Source organism: Lissotriton helveticus, chromosome 9 (assembly GCF_964261635.1).
Source record: "Lissotriton helveticus chromosome 9, aLisHel1.1, whole genome shotgun sequence".
In the NCBI taxonomy this organism is placed as follows: Eukaryota; Metazoa; Chordata; class Amphibia; order Caudata; family Salamandridae; genus Lissotriton; species Lissotriton helveticus.
In genome coordinates this window covers 692228495-692245278 of record NC_136070.1, presented here as the reverse complement: position 1 = coordinate 692245278, position 16784 = coordinate 692228495, and the positions used below count along the sequence as shown (strand labels likewise).

At 52.6% G+C, this 16784-nt stretch overlaps 1 protein-coding gene across 8 annotated transcripts in view; it reads left to right on the top strand.

Annotated features, from left to right (window-relative positions):
- The window catches only part of PELI3 (pellino E3 ubiquitin protein ligase family member 3), a 306160-nt gene extending 305447 nt beyond the window's left edge, over positions 1–713 (top strand). For all 8 annotated transcript variants that reach the window (XM_078660792.1, XM_078660790.1, XM_078660793.1 and 5 more), the window contains one exon: positions 102–713. In XM_078660792.1, coding sequence (XP_078516918.1) covers positions 102–668 — 567 coding nt within the window. In that variant the 3' untranslated portion in view covers positions 669–713. The remainder of the gene's footprint in view (positions 1–101) is intronic.
- Positions 714–16784: the final 16071 nt, after the last annotated feature.

Below are 16784 nucleotides of genomic sequence, written 5' to 3'. Positions count from 1 at the left end.
ATGTTAAAATGTTTAATTACCTTTCCCTAATTTTGTAATTTGACCTTTAATCTCTCGGGGATTCTTTGAAATTAACTTTTAACTGTTTGTATACTTTGCAGGTGGAAAATGAGTCCAACGTCCTCCAGGATGGCTCCCTAATTGACCTATGCGGCGCCACTTTGCTCTGGAGAACAACAGAAGGCCTGCAGCGCACTCCAACACTGAAACAACTAGAGACCCTTCGACAAGAAATCAACGCGGCTCGGCCCCAGTGCCCTGTGGGTTTCAATACCCTTGTCTTTCCCAGCTTGGCACAGAGGGAAGTTGTTGAAAAGAAGCAGCCATGGGCATATGTCAACTGTGGGCACGTGCATGGCTATCACAATTGGGGGTTTCGGAAGGAGAAGGGAGAACACGAGCGGGAGTGCCCGATGTGCCGTCGTGTGGGTCCCTATGTGCCCCTTTGGCTGGGCTGCGAAGCTGGGCTGTACCTGGATGCCGGGCAGCCATCCCATGCCTTCTGCCCCTGTGGGCATGTCTGTTCAGAAAGGACTGTAAAATATTGGTCCCAGATTCCACTGCCGCATGGTACACACGCGTTCCACGCTGCCTGCCCATTCTGCGGGACCTGGCTGACAGGGGAACAAGGACAGATCAAACTCATCTTTCAGGGGCCTGTCGACTAATTGGGGAAGGCAGAGCAAAGAACATAAATAAATGGAGAAAAGAAAGCTATTCTACTTGTGTCTTTATTTCATGAAGATATTTCAAATGGCAAGAGATGAAGAATACATCTCATGTTAAAAGAGCTCAGACTTCCAAATAGGGAGTGATCTACAGTACAGCCCATTATAATAGAGCCACTTTTACTTCAAATGAGGCAAGGTAAGAAGTACAGCTCTAGTTAAACTTTTGCTGCTGATACTTGAGAGCAGTCAGAACTGCAGCTTGTGATACAGAATTCCTACTGTTGATAGGGTAGAAAATTCATAACTGAAGTTCAATTAAATGGATTCTACGATTTGGTACTATGAAATGGTCAGACCTGCGGCACGTTTAAAAGAGCTCAGACAGCCTGTGGTGGGAAAAGGTAAGCACAGCAGCTCTGGTGGCAGAGCACCAACTGCTTTCACTCAACAGGGAGAGGTCAGACACAAGAGGTTAGACACTCTTTTCCCCATAGAGGCAGAATAAATTCCAGACTTTCAGAGAGGCAATTAAGTTTTTAAACTTTCAGCAGGGTTGTGAAATAATTTTATTTAAAATGTGTGCATATTCTGCATTGGAGCATACTTGAAGATTATTTCCCAGCCAGGAGAATTCTGGTAATGCCACCATTGGTTTGCCTACTGAGTGAAAGCACAGATAATATGAGTGAATGTACGCTAAAGAAACGTAGATACTTTTGTGTTGTAAACTATTTGTACATAAAAATGCATTTTCCAAGGTAACCCTAGAATGTAAAATTGATTTCAGGCGAAAAGTACTCCAAAAGGAGCGTTTCTTGCAGAACTAATTTAAACCACAAAGTGGTTTGCCTACTCCAAGCTGTTATTCTACAGTTGTAGACAGTCGTATGAGATATGGTATGATACTCATTTTTTGGGCAAAATTTAATGTAACTACATACATTTCATGGACATATACAGTCAAAATAAGCATCATTGATTGTTACCCCATGTAGAAGTTTTTTTTTCCAGTTCCTTTAGAATTTAGCTGTGTGAACTTTCTGTGCAGTTGTTTTAAATGTTAGTCCAATTCCCTTTACAATGGATTTTGTTCCTGGACTATACCTGAAGTTTTGTATTGTAGTATTACCAGTTGTTGTCTTCTTTTGCAAAAGTTATTAGTTGGAAGTAGCCCGTCCTCTTTAGAATCATAATAAAATCTTATTTTAGTTCAGTGTCTTGGAAGCATTTCACACTTCGTTAGATTTTGTCGTTTCACTCGCATTAAGTTGCATGATCCTGTGGGAATTCTGGATATCCTCTTGCTACAACTAATAATATGCTAAACTGTATAATAAAACTCTCAAAATAAAAGTAATATGCTTTTCTGGGCAGCGCCTATGTTTGAACTTAGCTGGAGAGGGGTATAAAATTTCCCTGACCAGAAAATGGTCCTCTTCTGGCCAAAGCTCAGGCTCAGTTTTATACTTCCTGACCTAGTCCTGGGGGAAAGAGGCAGAGCAAAAGGCACCAGTGTTGGTCTGCAGAGATGGCAACACCCTTAATGAGTGGGGCAGTGGTCTCCTGAACCCAACAAATAACCTTCTTCTTACAGCATTTACTGCCTTCCTGAATTCCGAAATGGCACTTCATAGCGGCTGTTGCATGGTTTCATTGGATCACTTGGTTGTCAGCATTGTGGCAAAAGAAACCCCTGGTGTTGCCATATTCCAAGAGAGGTCATCATTGTAGTTTGTTTACCTCTTTTGAACAATAGAACATTGAATTTTTGGGTTTGTTAATAACTTTTGTACCATTTGACAAATCTTTACAAAACTTTCTAAAAGCAAAGTTCAGCCACCTCAGCTCCTTCCTTGGAAGTTTTAGGTTGGTCTGACTAGAAGGGGCAGAGAAAAAGGGGTGGTCCTAAAATGCAGTTTCCCTTGCAATTTTTGTGAAAGCCCCACAGCAAAAACAGCTGAACAGAAATACACCAGATTTGGTAGAAAGCTACATCTTTACTCAGAAAGCATGATTTTTGTGATTTGGTGTAAATCTGTTCCGTAGACTTTGAGAAATTAAGTCTCATAATGTATAGATATCTATGTTTGTGTATGTGGGCACACAACTTTAGAAAACAAGGTGATCCAATTGGACATGGGGACTTTTTTCCAGTTGGCCTCCTCGCTCTCAGGGGAGAGAGAGGATCCCACGAGAACTCATGCTCTGATTGGAGGCCGAAACCTGAACAATAATGTTGCAGCTGCCATTACAGAACTTGGGGACTTGGTCCCCATGTCCTGAAAATGAAATACAGTAGGATGTAAGGGTTAGAGTAGGAGTACCCTGACCCCCTGCAACTTATGAGGGGGTCCCAAAAGGAGCCCCTAAATAAAAAAAAATTAAAATGTTTTTTTACGGGTGCCACTTAGGTTACAGGGCCGGTCCCTAGACTCACGCACTATAACAGCTCGTCCTCCTGGCTCCTGCGAGAATCCCATGGGATCTAGAAAACAATTTCTAACAAAAAAGGGGGAGTTGGGTGTCTGTTTTGGTTGAGACGGTTGGCCACCTGTGGGACAGTAGGTGCAGGGCCTATACAATTGTGGCTAACCGTGCCGCAGGCCAAGCCCCTAGCAACCCTATTGGCATGCACAGCCAAAGGCCTTGCACGGCAGGGGTTGGGAGCAGTGCCAGGTCACACTAGAGACCCTGTAGCCAACCCTGTGCTGCGCACGGCCTAAGGCCATGTGCGGTGAGCAATTGCTAAAGTTATGTATGGTAATAAAATCTTACTTTACGTTAAAAAAAAATTACAAATTCATTAAAAAAGCAAAAGGTTAATGTGACATTATAACTAGGTATGGAAATAATCTTACTTTACCTTAAAAATACACCTCAGAAATTTACTGAATAAAACAAAGGTTAAAGTGACTTTATAGTTTGGTGTAAATTTCAGTTGAGACATAACGTTCTGATAGAGACTTACAACCACAGATTCCTTACCTTACAGTGTTCTCCAGGTGTCAGACTGGGTCTGAAAAAGTTTTGAGCAGTACCTCTGAATGCCAGTAGCTGACAGCGTTCTGCTCTGTTTCTGAAGCGGCGTTGCAGTCCCCTTAGGCACCACCCCAGCGCGCTGATATCAGTTCCTTTCTTTCCAGGCCAACAGCACGAATCTGGAGTGCTACCATGGTCATTTTTTGACCAACGTTTTTCTACTGATGGTGAAACAATTTGAGCTTTTGCTCTCAGTGAGTTAGACATGTCATCGGTGAAACCTTCAGGTTTCAAGCTTTGGGGTTATTGTCACAGGCAGAACTTTCTGCCCGATCCCCACTTGGTGTGTTTCTGGTGCCTGGGGTTGGAACACGACCCACGGCCATTGTCGATTGTGAGTCAATGTACCGGAAGGTAATTCACAAGCAAGCAACAAATCTCCTGGTGGTGTGGCAAAAGAATGTTCCACGTTGTTCCTGTGGAAGACCTTGGGCCACTCCTAAAGCTGCTCCTGCGAATGATCATCTTCCTACTCCAGGACCTCCTTGTTGGAGTCTGGTAAGTCGAAGAAGCTCACGCAGAAGAAGTCAAAGCATACTTCCACTCTCTACCTGCGGAGCTGGCGTCAGGGCCTGCTCAATTCTATCCTGAGTTTCCTGATGCTGGGACAATGCCTTAATGGTGGACCACAAGCATTTCTAGTTTGCTGTGGTCCCCTTTGGCCTCACCTGTGCCCGTCAGATGTTCATGAAAGTGATGGCGTTGGTTGAAGCACGTCTGCATGGGCCAGGGGTTCCAGTGTTCCCCTACTTTGACAACTGGCTGTTAAAGGTGGACTCGCCCCAGGCAGTTGTCGCCCAACTCCGGACTATGGCAAACCTGCTTTTGTTGGGGTTCACCATCAACTTGCCAAAGTCACACCTGACCCATTCTCAGATGCTCCATTTCATCATTGTCATTCTGGACACAGTGCAGTTCTGCGCCTATCCTCTGGAGCGGCAAGTTAAGGATATACACGCAGTGATTCCTGTGTTCTGGCCTTTATCTTGGATTTCAGTGAGACTGACTCTGAGGCTAATGGGTCTCTTAGCCTCCTGCATCTTGGTGGTAAATAATGCGAGATGGCATATGCGGGCTCTGCAGTGGGACCTGAAGTCCCAGTGGGCGCAGTATCAGGGAAGTCTTTCCGGCCTGGTCCAGATATCGGAGGGAACTGCTAAAGATCAGTGGCAGACGCCTTTCCCTTGCACACCAGAGTTCACAGTGGTGACTGATGCCTCACTTCTGGGTTGGAGGTGGCTGTCTGGTAGAGATCAGGGGACTCTAGTCTCCGGTGTAGTCTCAACTCAACATCAATTTGTTGAAGTTGAGGGATATTTTCTTGGCTGTGAAAAGTCCATCAAGTGAAAGCTGGTTCGGGTGTTTGCGGACACCACCACTGCCATGTGGTATTCCAACAATCTTCTTTGTCATACAGCACCTGGCGGGGTCGCTGACCACCAGGGCGGACAAACACATTTGCGGATGCCTTGTGTAACATGAATGACATCTACTTCAGGAGGTGGTGTAAGGTCTCTTCTGGGACTGAGAAGAACCTTGACACAGTCTGTTGGCCACTGATGAGAACATGCAGTATCTGCACTTCTGTATGCTGGAGTTTTCAAAGCAGCTCTCGTTCTGAAACATGATCTGCTTTGAACCAAAGCCATACTAGTGGCTCTGGATTGGGCACAGAGAATATGTTATCCCGAACTCTTAAACATGAGCATCTGCCCTCCTATCAGGAACAGGGCAGGTGTCAGGTACAGGGCAGGGTTCTGCACCTGAACCTGCGCAAACTCCACCTTCTTGCTTGGAGATTGAGTGGAAACAGTTGAGGATTTTTGATCTCGCTCTCAAAGTTTGTGATGTCATCTTGGCAGCCAGGCGTCCATCCACTAAAACTGTCTGGGATCAGTTTGTGGCCTGGTGTTCCTCATGCCATGTGTACTCCTCACTGTACATTTGGCAGAAGATTTGCTGTTTGTGTGCACTTAAGCCTGACAAGGCAGTGCCCTGGGCATTTAAGGGTTACTGGTCAGCTATTTGGGCTTTTTTTGCAGCTGCCTGATCAACCGTTCTTGTTCCAATCACTAGTTGTGACTCATTTTGTTAAAGGTTTATAACATTTATTCCCACGTACTCCCTTGGGGATGCCCCAATGGGATCTTTATTTGATCCTTACTTACCTCATGTGTTCTGCCTTTGACCCCTGCATGAGTGCTCTTTACAGAACTTAACCAACAAAATGGTTTTCCAGATGGCAATTTCATCCACTAAGTGGGTCAATGAGCTTAAGGCTCTGTCGGTTCCCCCTCCCCACACCAACTTCTTCCTGGACAAGCTGGTCCTTCAAACTTGTGCCTCTTTCCTCTTGCTCTGCTTTGTTTGCTCCAGCTCTTTCTTCGAAGGAGGAGAAGAGGCTCCATTATTTAGACCCTAAGCGGCACTCTCCTTATAAATTGATTGCACCAAAGACCATCGGGTGGATGAACAACTTATCATTGGATTCACCGTAACAAAAAAAGGCACAACTGTGTAGAAACTGACCATCTCCCAGGCTCACTCCTCCAGGACCAAGGCAGCCACTACTGCATTAGCGTGCTTGGTCCCTGTCCTAGAAATCTGCTGAGCTGCCACGTAGACGCTCTCCACACATTCACGAAGCACTACTGCTTGGACAGTCAGGTCCGTCGTATTGGGCTTATTGTCCATTTGATCTTCCAGTACTTTTTGGTCTAAGCCAGTTTGCAGACCGCCCTCCAGGGAAGTATTGCTTGGGCATCTGTTCAAGGGTGCGGAATCTTTCGGTTAAATGTCTCTATCAGAAGTACAAGATACTTACCTTTGGTAAAGCTTTTTCTGGCAGAGACTCTAACTGCAGATTCCTCACTGACCCTCCCATTCTCCCTGCTCTGTAAACTAATGTCTTCATCCAAAAGACTTTGCACACTGGTCAAAACAGAAGCATCGTTTTTTTTACATGGTTCTCTGTTTTTGGTGCGGGAATAGTCACAAAAGAAACTAATGGCAGCACACCGGGGTGACGTCTTTATGGGCACCGTGATGTCACGTCCAACGCGGACGACGCTGACATGGAGCCAAACAACACCACTTATCGGCGTGCAGAGTGACTGTTCAAGATTTTCCAGAACCAGTCTACCTCCTGGGGATATTCTAAGGTGAAGAATCTGTGGTTAGATAGTCTCTACCAGAAAAACATTACTGAAGGTAAACTTTAATAAATAAATAGCTAAAGTTATATATGGTAATAAAGTCTTACCTCATGTTAAAAGCCCTAAAATTTCACGGACAAAACAAAGGCTGTAGTTATGTTATTATTAAAAAGGAAAATATTACTTTCCCTTTAAAAAATCTGAAATTCACTGAAAAAACATAAAGGTTAAAGTGACATATTTAGGTGAACCTTTATGTTATAACATAACATTTAAAAAAAAGTGCTAAAGTTATGGATGGTAATGAAATCTTAATGTTAAAAAAACTAAAAATACACTGAAACAACAGATGAAAGTGACAGTAAAAGCTAGGTATGGAAATAATATCTAAAAAATAAGAAATTCACTGGAAAAAAACAAAGGTTAATGTAGTAACATTATAGTTAGTTTAAAAATTCAGTTAACTCAAGCAACTATAACTTGTGCCCTCGCCATGCATTGCTTTTGACCTCCCATACTTCAAAACTCATGACATGTTCTGTGACATCATTAAGAACATTACTGATGACAACTGATATTACAACATTGATGACATCACTCTGCGTGGTGAGGATGCAAGTAATAGTTACTTGATTTCACTATAACTGGCGAATTTCAGTAAATTGTTTAATTTAAAATTTTATGTTTTATCTGACATTTTTACCTAAATATATTGTTACTTCTGTGAAAATGTATACAATATAAAAACAAAACAATGAAACTCATGATGTAGAAGGTGCAGAAGCTATGTGTTGGTTAACAAGGAATTAGTAGCTACAGAAAGCCATTAAAAAGCCTTATCCCTGAGGAAAGCCAAGAAGGCTATTGAATCGAGTGTTGATATGAATGACAACATTGAATAATCTGAATGACTTCTAATGGATCCTTGTAAGGTTTTTTTGTTTGTTTTTTTGCACAAAAATAGTTTGGTACAACCACAGTGAGCACTGAAGGATGACACTTTTCTTGGGCTAAACAGAGTTGCACTTGTTTGATACAACCACAGTGAGCACTGAAGGATGGCACTTTTCTTATGCTGTGCAGAGTTGCACTCGTTTGATACAACCACAGTGAGCACTGAAGGATGGCACTTTTCTTGGGCTGTGCAGAGCTGCACTAGTTTGATACAACCACAGTGAGCACTGAAGGATGGCACTTTTCTTGGGCTAAACAGAGTTGCACTAGTTTGATACAACCACAGTGAGCACTGAAGGATGGCACTTTTCTTATGCTGTGCAGAGTTGCACTAGTTTGATACAACCACAGTGAGCACTGAAGGATGGCACTTTTCTTGGACTATGCAGAGTTGCACAGCACAGGCACTTCAACAAACATTGATGGGGGCATTCCCTCTGAAATGAAATAACGAGAAAGCAACACCACTTTAAGTTCATAAAGCTGTTTCATCCTTACTAATAAATATTCAAGATTAGAACGAATCCAGTGTTTTAATAACTTTATTAGCGAATGACTATGTTTAGAAAAAAATGTTACGGTGGTTTGTATGTCTTAGAACACACTGCGCCTTCTCTGCAGAAGAATTGCCACATCTGTGACACGGTTTTCTCTAAGGTTGCCAATTAAAAGATGTAGCTGGGAGGGGCGTGGCCGAGACAGCGATGTGAGAAGACGTGTCTCGAGCGAGCTCCGTTGCCCCGCTGCTTTCTCGAGCCTGTATTAGCGTAGTTTTCGGGGGGCACACACTCCTGGTGACCCTCTGTGTACCACTGGACCTGTTGAGGTCCCTCTCTGGTGGTGATCTGCGGCTGGAAGTCCACACGCGGCAGCGGCATCAAAATCCGGAGCTCCTGAGACCGGCCGTTAGCCGCCATCTTACAACGGGGCCTGCTGCCGGGCCGCTTGGATCGGCCCCCACGGCAACGACCAACACTGTGGTTCGGGTGAGGCACCGGTACACCCCTGACCCCTCTTGTGGCTCCACTGCAACGGAACCAGCCTGACGCCATAGGGGACGTGCCGGTACTGTCGGGGCCGGACTGCCGAAGGCGGGACACACAGCAGCTGCCCGGGCACTGAGACCACGCGAGTCCCCGGCTTGAGCCGGAGCACCAGGCCCGACCCAGAGGGATTGCCGGAGACCTCCCGCCTGCGGGCCCTGGCCGCGGCCCCCCCGCCCACCATCGGACTCCTCCGGTGAGCACCATCTCCCGGGGACCCGGGGACATCGAGGCCCGGCCGCGGGCCTGCCCGCCATTCTGCCCTCTTGGTGGGGGACTGGCCCCAGCATACGGAAGATCCCTGCCGGGGTGGATGAACTGAAAAGAACTCCCGCCGCTGCATACCGGTGAGGCCTGCGCCCTGGGGGCCCTCAGCACAGCCGCCCTCGCCCCCTGGCTCCCTCTTCGACGCGGCCCGCCCCTGCCGGACCTTGTGAGCTGCTGACTTGGCGACCCTGCTGCGCACCTACGGGGACTCCGGGGGCCTCCACCGTCACCCTCCCCTGCTCCTGGGACTCTTGCAGCTGGGGTGATCCCGGGGGCCTTCTTTGACACGGCCAACTGGGCACCAAGCCCGGCCCACCGTGGGACGCCTGCCGCCATCGCCCCCCTGACGCCTCTCCGGCCTACTAGCTACAACACCCCCCTGGCTGCACTACCTGCCCCCGCTCACGCGCCTGGCCTGGCGCCCGGGGGGAGGCCCGACCCTGCGTCCCGGGTGAGACTCCGGAGCACCCCTGCTCCCACCCGTGGGGCTCCCTGCACCAGCGGAACCAGCCTGTCGCCGGCGGAGTCGCGCCGGAGCTGTTGAAGCCGGGCTGCCACGAGCGGAGCACACGGCGGCGGCCTGGACGCCGAGCCTACGCGAGCCCCCGGCTTCGGCGGGAAGAACAGGCCCAGACCCGAGGACTTGCCAGCGGACCCTGCCCACGAGCCCTTGCTCCATCGCCCGTCGCTGGACCCACCCGGTGAGCTGCAGCGCGCTGACCTCCTTCCCCCCCCCTGCTGCCTTCCCGGGGGGTCCGGCGGTTGCGGGGCTTGGCGGTTGGCCTACCCGCCATTTTCCCCCCTCGGCTGAGGGCTGATCCCGCTGATCCCGCTGACGGACGATCCTTGCTGGAGTGCCCCCGGCTGCCCTGGACTCACTGGCAGTGTGCAAGCGGACCCTGAGCCTTGGTGAGCCCCATATCTTCTGGGCAAATCTTCTGACCGCCTCCCTGCTAAGGCCCCGCCAAGCCTGGTGGGCCGCAGACTGGGCACACCTGCCGCGACCACGCGGGGACCCCGGGAGCCTTTGCCTTCTGCTTTTCCCGGCGCTGGGCCTCCCGCAGCTAGGGAGCTGTGACGCCTGGGGGGCCTTCCTGGATACTCCTCGACTGCTGTGGAGGGGCTGGCTGGACGCTGCTCTGGGAACAGGCCCTGACCTTGGTGGGACGAGGGGACTGAGCCTGGCCGGGACTCTTCGGGAGGCCCCCGCCTGTGGGCCCCAGACGCGATCTGCCGTGGGACACCTGTAGTCATCACGCACCTAACGTCTATCCTGCCTCATTGCTACCTTGCCTCCCCGGTCGCTGCTCCCGCTCCGGCGGCCCCACCACATTCTGGACTCCTTCAACTTGAGTGCGCCCCACGCCTTGTTAGAGGACGGACCTGGCTACAGACAGCGTGGGCAGCGGCACGCATTGCCATCTCCTGCACCGTGACCTTGGGCCCTAGATCGTGGGACCCGGGCAGCTACGCCGCAGGGCACCAGTGCATCCTCCCTCGAAGCAACCCCCACCTCGACCCGGCGACTGTGCGTGGAAGCCGATCCTGTCCCCCACTGCCCCGTGCCGCCTTGAGTGGATCATGACTCGCGGCAAGGGGACCAAGCTGGAACCCCCGCCCACGACGACCAGAGGGGCATCAGTAGCTTCTATGTGGGGCAAGGCGGGCTCCCCGCCGTCTTCCGGAGGCCCCTCATCGGCGTCAGGGGGAAAACCCCCGCCGCCGTCCGACTCTCCACCGGTGACGCAGGCCTTCATGACCTCCTTCATGGCCGATCTGAAGACGGAGATTGGATCCCTCAGAACGGAGGTCCACACCTGCGTCAAAGAAATGCGCAGGGAAGTCACTGACCTTGGAGATCGAGTCGACGGCCTGGAGAAAACGGTCGACTCCCGCACCGAAGATCTGGAGCAGATCTGGCAGAGAGTGGCGACCCTTGAGGAACAACACATCCAGCTTCAGATTAAGCAGGAGGACCTGGAAAACAGGGGAAGACGCAACAACCTCCGCATACGGGGCGTGCCACTTGGAGAAGAGGGGACTAATACCATGGCCTATGTGGCCCTGCTCTTGCAAGCGGTGTGGGGCGAGGAGGACGCCCCCCCGCCGCGCCTCGACCGTGCACACCGGGTCTTTGGAGCGGGAGGAAAAGCGGGCCTCTTGCCTGACATCGTCACTAGACTCCACTACTTTACTGAGAAGGAGGCCATTCTGAAGGTAGCTAGGGACAATCCGGACCTGCGGTACGAAGGCCACAAAATCCAGATCTACCAAGACTTGGCCCCCACAACACTCCACAGGAGAAAGGTCTTTCGCCCGATCACCGAGAGGCTCCGGACCCTCAACGTCCCCTACCAGTGGGGCCACCCTTTTGCTCTCATCTTCAAGTGGGAGGGCAAGCGTAGGGCTCTCCGGTCCTACCGAGAAGCGGCGCACCTGCTAAGCATGCCGGAGTCCCCGGACCACAGCCCGACTCGCCCCCCCCGCTCGGAGAGGGGCCCCCCGCGCCCAGATTGGTCCACTGTGCGCCCCCGACGAAGGTCCCCTCCGGTGGACGCGCTCTCTACTTCTCAGTCCAAACAGGACATTATCGCACACATCCGCTCCCTTGAGGGCGACCGCGAGGGGCAGGCCTCCCAGCTCCTCGCTTCTGGCTCGGAGGGTGGGGATCGCCCCTCAACGCCGGATGGCTGCTGATCGCTGCTGTTGTATCACATGCTACCCTGGGCGTTCGCTTGCCAGCTGGGCGCTTGGTCTTGCCCTCTTTCATCACGGTGGCCTGATCCCACTGCTCTAGAAATGGACAACACTCTTCGCTTCTTCCAGGCCGAGCACCGCATCGCCGAGCTCCAGCGCCCTGTGGGTGCCTGACCGGGCCGAATGGACCCCACGGCCCGGCGCACCCCCCGAACTACCTTGAAGCAGCGGGGTAGACGGGCTCTGAGACGACTTGTTTGAACACTACTTTCCCGGATCTCCGCTCCCTCCCTTTGTCCCGTAGGAAGTGACATTCCTGAGTTCATCCTAACCCTCGGGTAGAGGATGTCCGGTACCTGGGACACTGTACATTGGGCCCGTTGGCCTGTTTTGGTTCTCTTCCCCCTCTGCGCCTTTTCTTCTTTCTTTCTCTCCTCTCTTCCTACTTCCCCCTTACACATCCCCCTCTTCCTGTTCCTTCCCCGCGCTTGCGGAGGGGTGGCATGGTGGGTCCTGCGGGAGTTGCCGCGCTGGCGACGAGTTGACGCTTCTGCTGTCCCGCTCGCGGGGAGGTCTGCTAGGCCGGGATCTGTGCGACTCCAAACCCCCTTAGCGCTATGACAGCAAACATCCCTGCACCCTTGAAGGTCCTTTCCCTTAACGTCAAGGGGCTCAACTCTCCCAACAAGCGAAGGCAGGTATGGCGCTATCTCCTGCACCACTCCCCCGACATTGTTCTCCTCCAGGAGACACACCTCCTCAGGGGAGACATCAAACGCATGACGCACCCTAGATACCCCACACAGTTCTGGGCATCCTCTGACACCAAGACGGCGGGGGTGGCAATCCTCTGTAGGGCTGGCATTAGGCGGGGACCCGTGAAACCCTTTAAAAGCACTGACGGGCGCTTCCTCCGAACCACGGTACAGATAGGCTGTGCACAGTTCACTCTAGGGTGTGTGTATGCACCCAACCAGTCGCAGGACAAGTACCTCCAGACATTATTGCGGGAACACTTCCCAATGGGCGACGCTAATACAATCCTGGGCGGTGACTTCAATCTTGTTTGGGACCCCGAGCTGGACCGCGCGGGCGCCCCCTTTAACGGCGCGGGAGCGATGTCTTCTACCCTCAAGACGCAGCTTACGGACCTGGGTCTCGTGGACATATGGCGCTACCATAACCCGGGGTCCCGAGATTACTCCTTCTACTCGCATTCCCACCGGACGTACTCCCGTATCGACTATCTGTTTACCTCTCTTGAACTGACCCGAGACTCCTTAGCTGCTGCTATATCCGACATCTCCCTGTCGGACCACGCCCACGTGGAGCTGTTACTGCAGGACCCCCAGGCTCGTGCCGCTCGCGAACGCAGGTGGGTGCTCCCGCCGGGAGTCCTTCGAGACCCGGATGACGTTGCCAGCATCCGTGACGCCATAGACTCGTATTTCACTGTTAACGACACCCCTGACATGCCCTTTCACACGGTGTGGGACGCCTTCAAGGCCACCATTCGGGGCCACATCACTTCCTTGGCGGCGGCACGGAGGAAAGAGGTGTTCAAGTTGGAAACTGACCTGGCCAGCGAGATCAAGCTGGCGGAGGCCCAGGATCGGGACGCCCCCACTCGGGCGACAAAGAGAGCCCTTGCCAATCTCAGGGGACAACTTCGCGCCCTGCGCACTACCAAGGCGGAATTCTCCCTGCTGGCGCTCAAGCAACGGTATTATGAGGGAGGGGACAAAGTGGGTCGCCTACTGGCAGGCAGACTGCGGGCGCGCGCCGCTAGGGCCCACATCGCTAATGTCAAGCGGCAGGATGGCACCCGTGCCACCTCTGAGAGGGCCAAACAGGCTGCGTTCATTGAGTATTACTCCTCTCTATACGCCGAGGAGCCCACTTCTGCGGAGGCGCGGGAGGCCGTGCTCGCGAACTTTGAGGGATCCCCGCTGTCCCCGGCGTGTGCAGCCACGTTGGAGGACCCCCTGCGGGAGGAGGAAGTGACAGAGGCTATAGGGGACCTCCCCGTGGGGAAAACCCCGGGGCCGGATGGCCTGCCATTGGCCTTCTATCGCCTGTTCCTGACCCAGCTCCGCCCACATCTACTGCGCCTCTATGGATCCTTTTCTGACGCTATCGGCCCGTCCCCCGATATGGGCCTGGCGGAAATAGCCTTGATCCCCAAACCTGGGAAGGACCCCGACTTGTGTGCTTCCTATCGCCCCATCGCCCTCCTTAACACCGATCTTAAGATTTACACTAAGATCCTGGCCAAACGGCTGGATCCACATATGCCGGGTCTGGTGAACCCGGACCAGGTGGGTTTTATACGAGACCGCCAGGGGGCCGATAATGTTCGCAGGTTGGCACACTTGGTGGGAAAGGTACACCATTGGAAAATCCCGGCCTGCCTCCTCTCGCTAGACGCGGAAAAGGCCTTCGACCGGGTCGACTGGACCTTCCTGAGGGCGGTCCTTGAGAAACTGGGTCTTGGCCCTACCATGATCTCCAGGTGCATGGCCCCTTACATTGGACCACAGGCTAGAATCCGGGTCAACGGCCAACTGACACCGCCGCTCTCGATCCACAGGGGTACGAGGCAGGGATGCCCGCTCTCGCCGCTCCTGTTCGCCCTGGCGGTCGAGCCACTGGCGGAGTTGATTAGGCGTACCCCTGACATCCATGGCATCCCCCACGGGGGGCGTGCTAACAAAGTAGCGCTGTTTGCGGACGACCTGATCCTTACTCTCACGAACCCTCGAGTCTCACTCCCAGCGGTACACGACGCCCTCACACTGTTCGAGCGGGCGTCTGGCCTTAAAATTAACCACACCAAATCTTGGGCGCTTAACCTCACCATCCCCGAGGAGGAGGTCTGCCTGCTGAGGGAGGTCACGCCCTACCGTTGGGCGGATGAACACATCAAATACCTGGGTCTGGACCTCACTCCTCGCCTCGACTCGTGGTCCTCGAAAAACTGGGCTGCTTGCCGAAAGGATGTCCTGGCGGACCTGCGGAAATGGAAACCCCTGATGATTTCCTGGTTAGGGCGGCTCAACGCGGTCAAGATGTCGATCCTCCCCCGCATTCTATATGTCTTCCAGTGCCTCCCCACCCCGATACCGATTCACTGCATCAAGACCCTCCAACGCGACCTCACGTCTTTCATATGGGGAGGCAAACGACCCCGGTTCTCACAGAAAGTCCTCATGGAGCCGAGGGACAGGGGCGGCCTAGCCTGCCCGAATCTTCTCCACTACTACTGGGCGGCCCATCTCCGGTTCGTGATAGAATGGGGTGCACGCGAAAGCGACAAGCACTGGTTCCACATGGACCGAGTGGTTACGGGGCGCACCATATGGGACCTGCCTTGGTTACCGCGGGTGGCGCGCTCCAGAAGTGCATACATGGCGGTCCCCACGAGGACGGTTCTTGAAGTATGGGACAGAGTGGCAGTGTCCAAAGGTCTGACCACGTTCCCCTCTCCGCATACCCCCATTGCCGGCAACCCGCACTTTCCCCCTGCTGCTCAGACCCGGGCGTTCGAGAGCTGGACTCAAGGAGACTGCAGGGTTGCAGGAGATCTTTTTCTTTGTGGGTCGCCTAAATCGTGGCTGGACTGCAAAGAGGAGTTCAACCTCCCCTCGACTGCTAGCTTGCAGTACGCGCAGCTGCGCCACTGGACCTCGGGAGATGACATGTATCAGGCCGCTTCCAGGGCGCACACTCCATTTGAAAAGTTGGCACGCTCCCTCGGGGGACTGAAACGACTCATCTCCCAAATCTACAACATCTTGCAGCATCCCACCACTCCGCCTGCGCATCCCTACCAAAGGCAGTGGCAGACGGCAACTGGCACTGAGATCACGCCATCTCAGTGGTCTAGGCTCTGGAACGACATCCCCAAATCCTACCGCAGCATCCCGCAGAGGGAAAATGCATACAAGATGTTAACACAATGGTACTACACCCCCCTGCGACTAAGCAAAATGTTCCCTGCCTCCTCACCGCTGTGCTGGAGATGTGGCACTGCGACTGGCGATTTCATACACATCTGGTGGTCGTGCCCTGCCCTGGCTGTCTTTTGGAAGGAGGTCCTCAGTCACATTAAGGAGGTGTTGGGTTTTCCCCTCCCTGAGGAGGTTTGCACACTATTGCTGGGTATACGACCCCCCACACTTAAAGCACTCACGCGCAGCGACTGGATCCTCACCCTCCACATGCTAGGCGCTGCCAAACAACTCATTGCACTATACTGGAAGCGGACTGAGGCACCGCCGATAGCTTCCTGGTTCGTGCGCCTCTGGCAGGTCCTGACCATGGAGCTGCTCACGGCACGGATACAATCAAGGGGGGTGCGATTCAAGGCAGTGTGGGAACCCCTCGTGCGTCACCTGTGCTCCATAAGCTATGCCCGCCACATGCCTCCCAGGCTCCGCGCTTTGCAATTGTTTGAGGACGCCCTCATCCCTGCCGACCCAAGCAGACTAGGCTCATAGTCACTTCCCTCAATGCTGGTTTGCGTCTTATGCCTCTTGTGGGCGACCGCAGATACACCTCCCTGGCCCCTCTCCACCTCACCCCTGCTCTTCCTCTTCCGACTTTCTCTTTTTCCTTGCCTTGCCACTCTGGCTTTCGCCCCCCTTTTGGGGCAGTTTGGCCCCTGTCGGGCCTTTGTTAATGTGACACCGCTGCTCTCCTTCCCATACGCGCCTCCCCCGTACTATGGCACATTGCCAGCACATGGCCACCTCTTGCTTTCTACTCCCTTAGGCCACGCGGCCGGCCCCCTGGGGGTTGTAGGCAGGGCGCTGTGTTTAAGGATTCCACCCCACCTGGTTACCTACTCCTATTATTGATTTCTATCTGCGCGGCCGGCCCCGATGAGGGGTTGTAGGCTTATCGCTGTGTTCACAATAAAAACAGATTTGAACAAAAAGATGTAGCTGCAGTCAAAT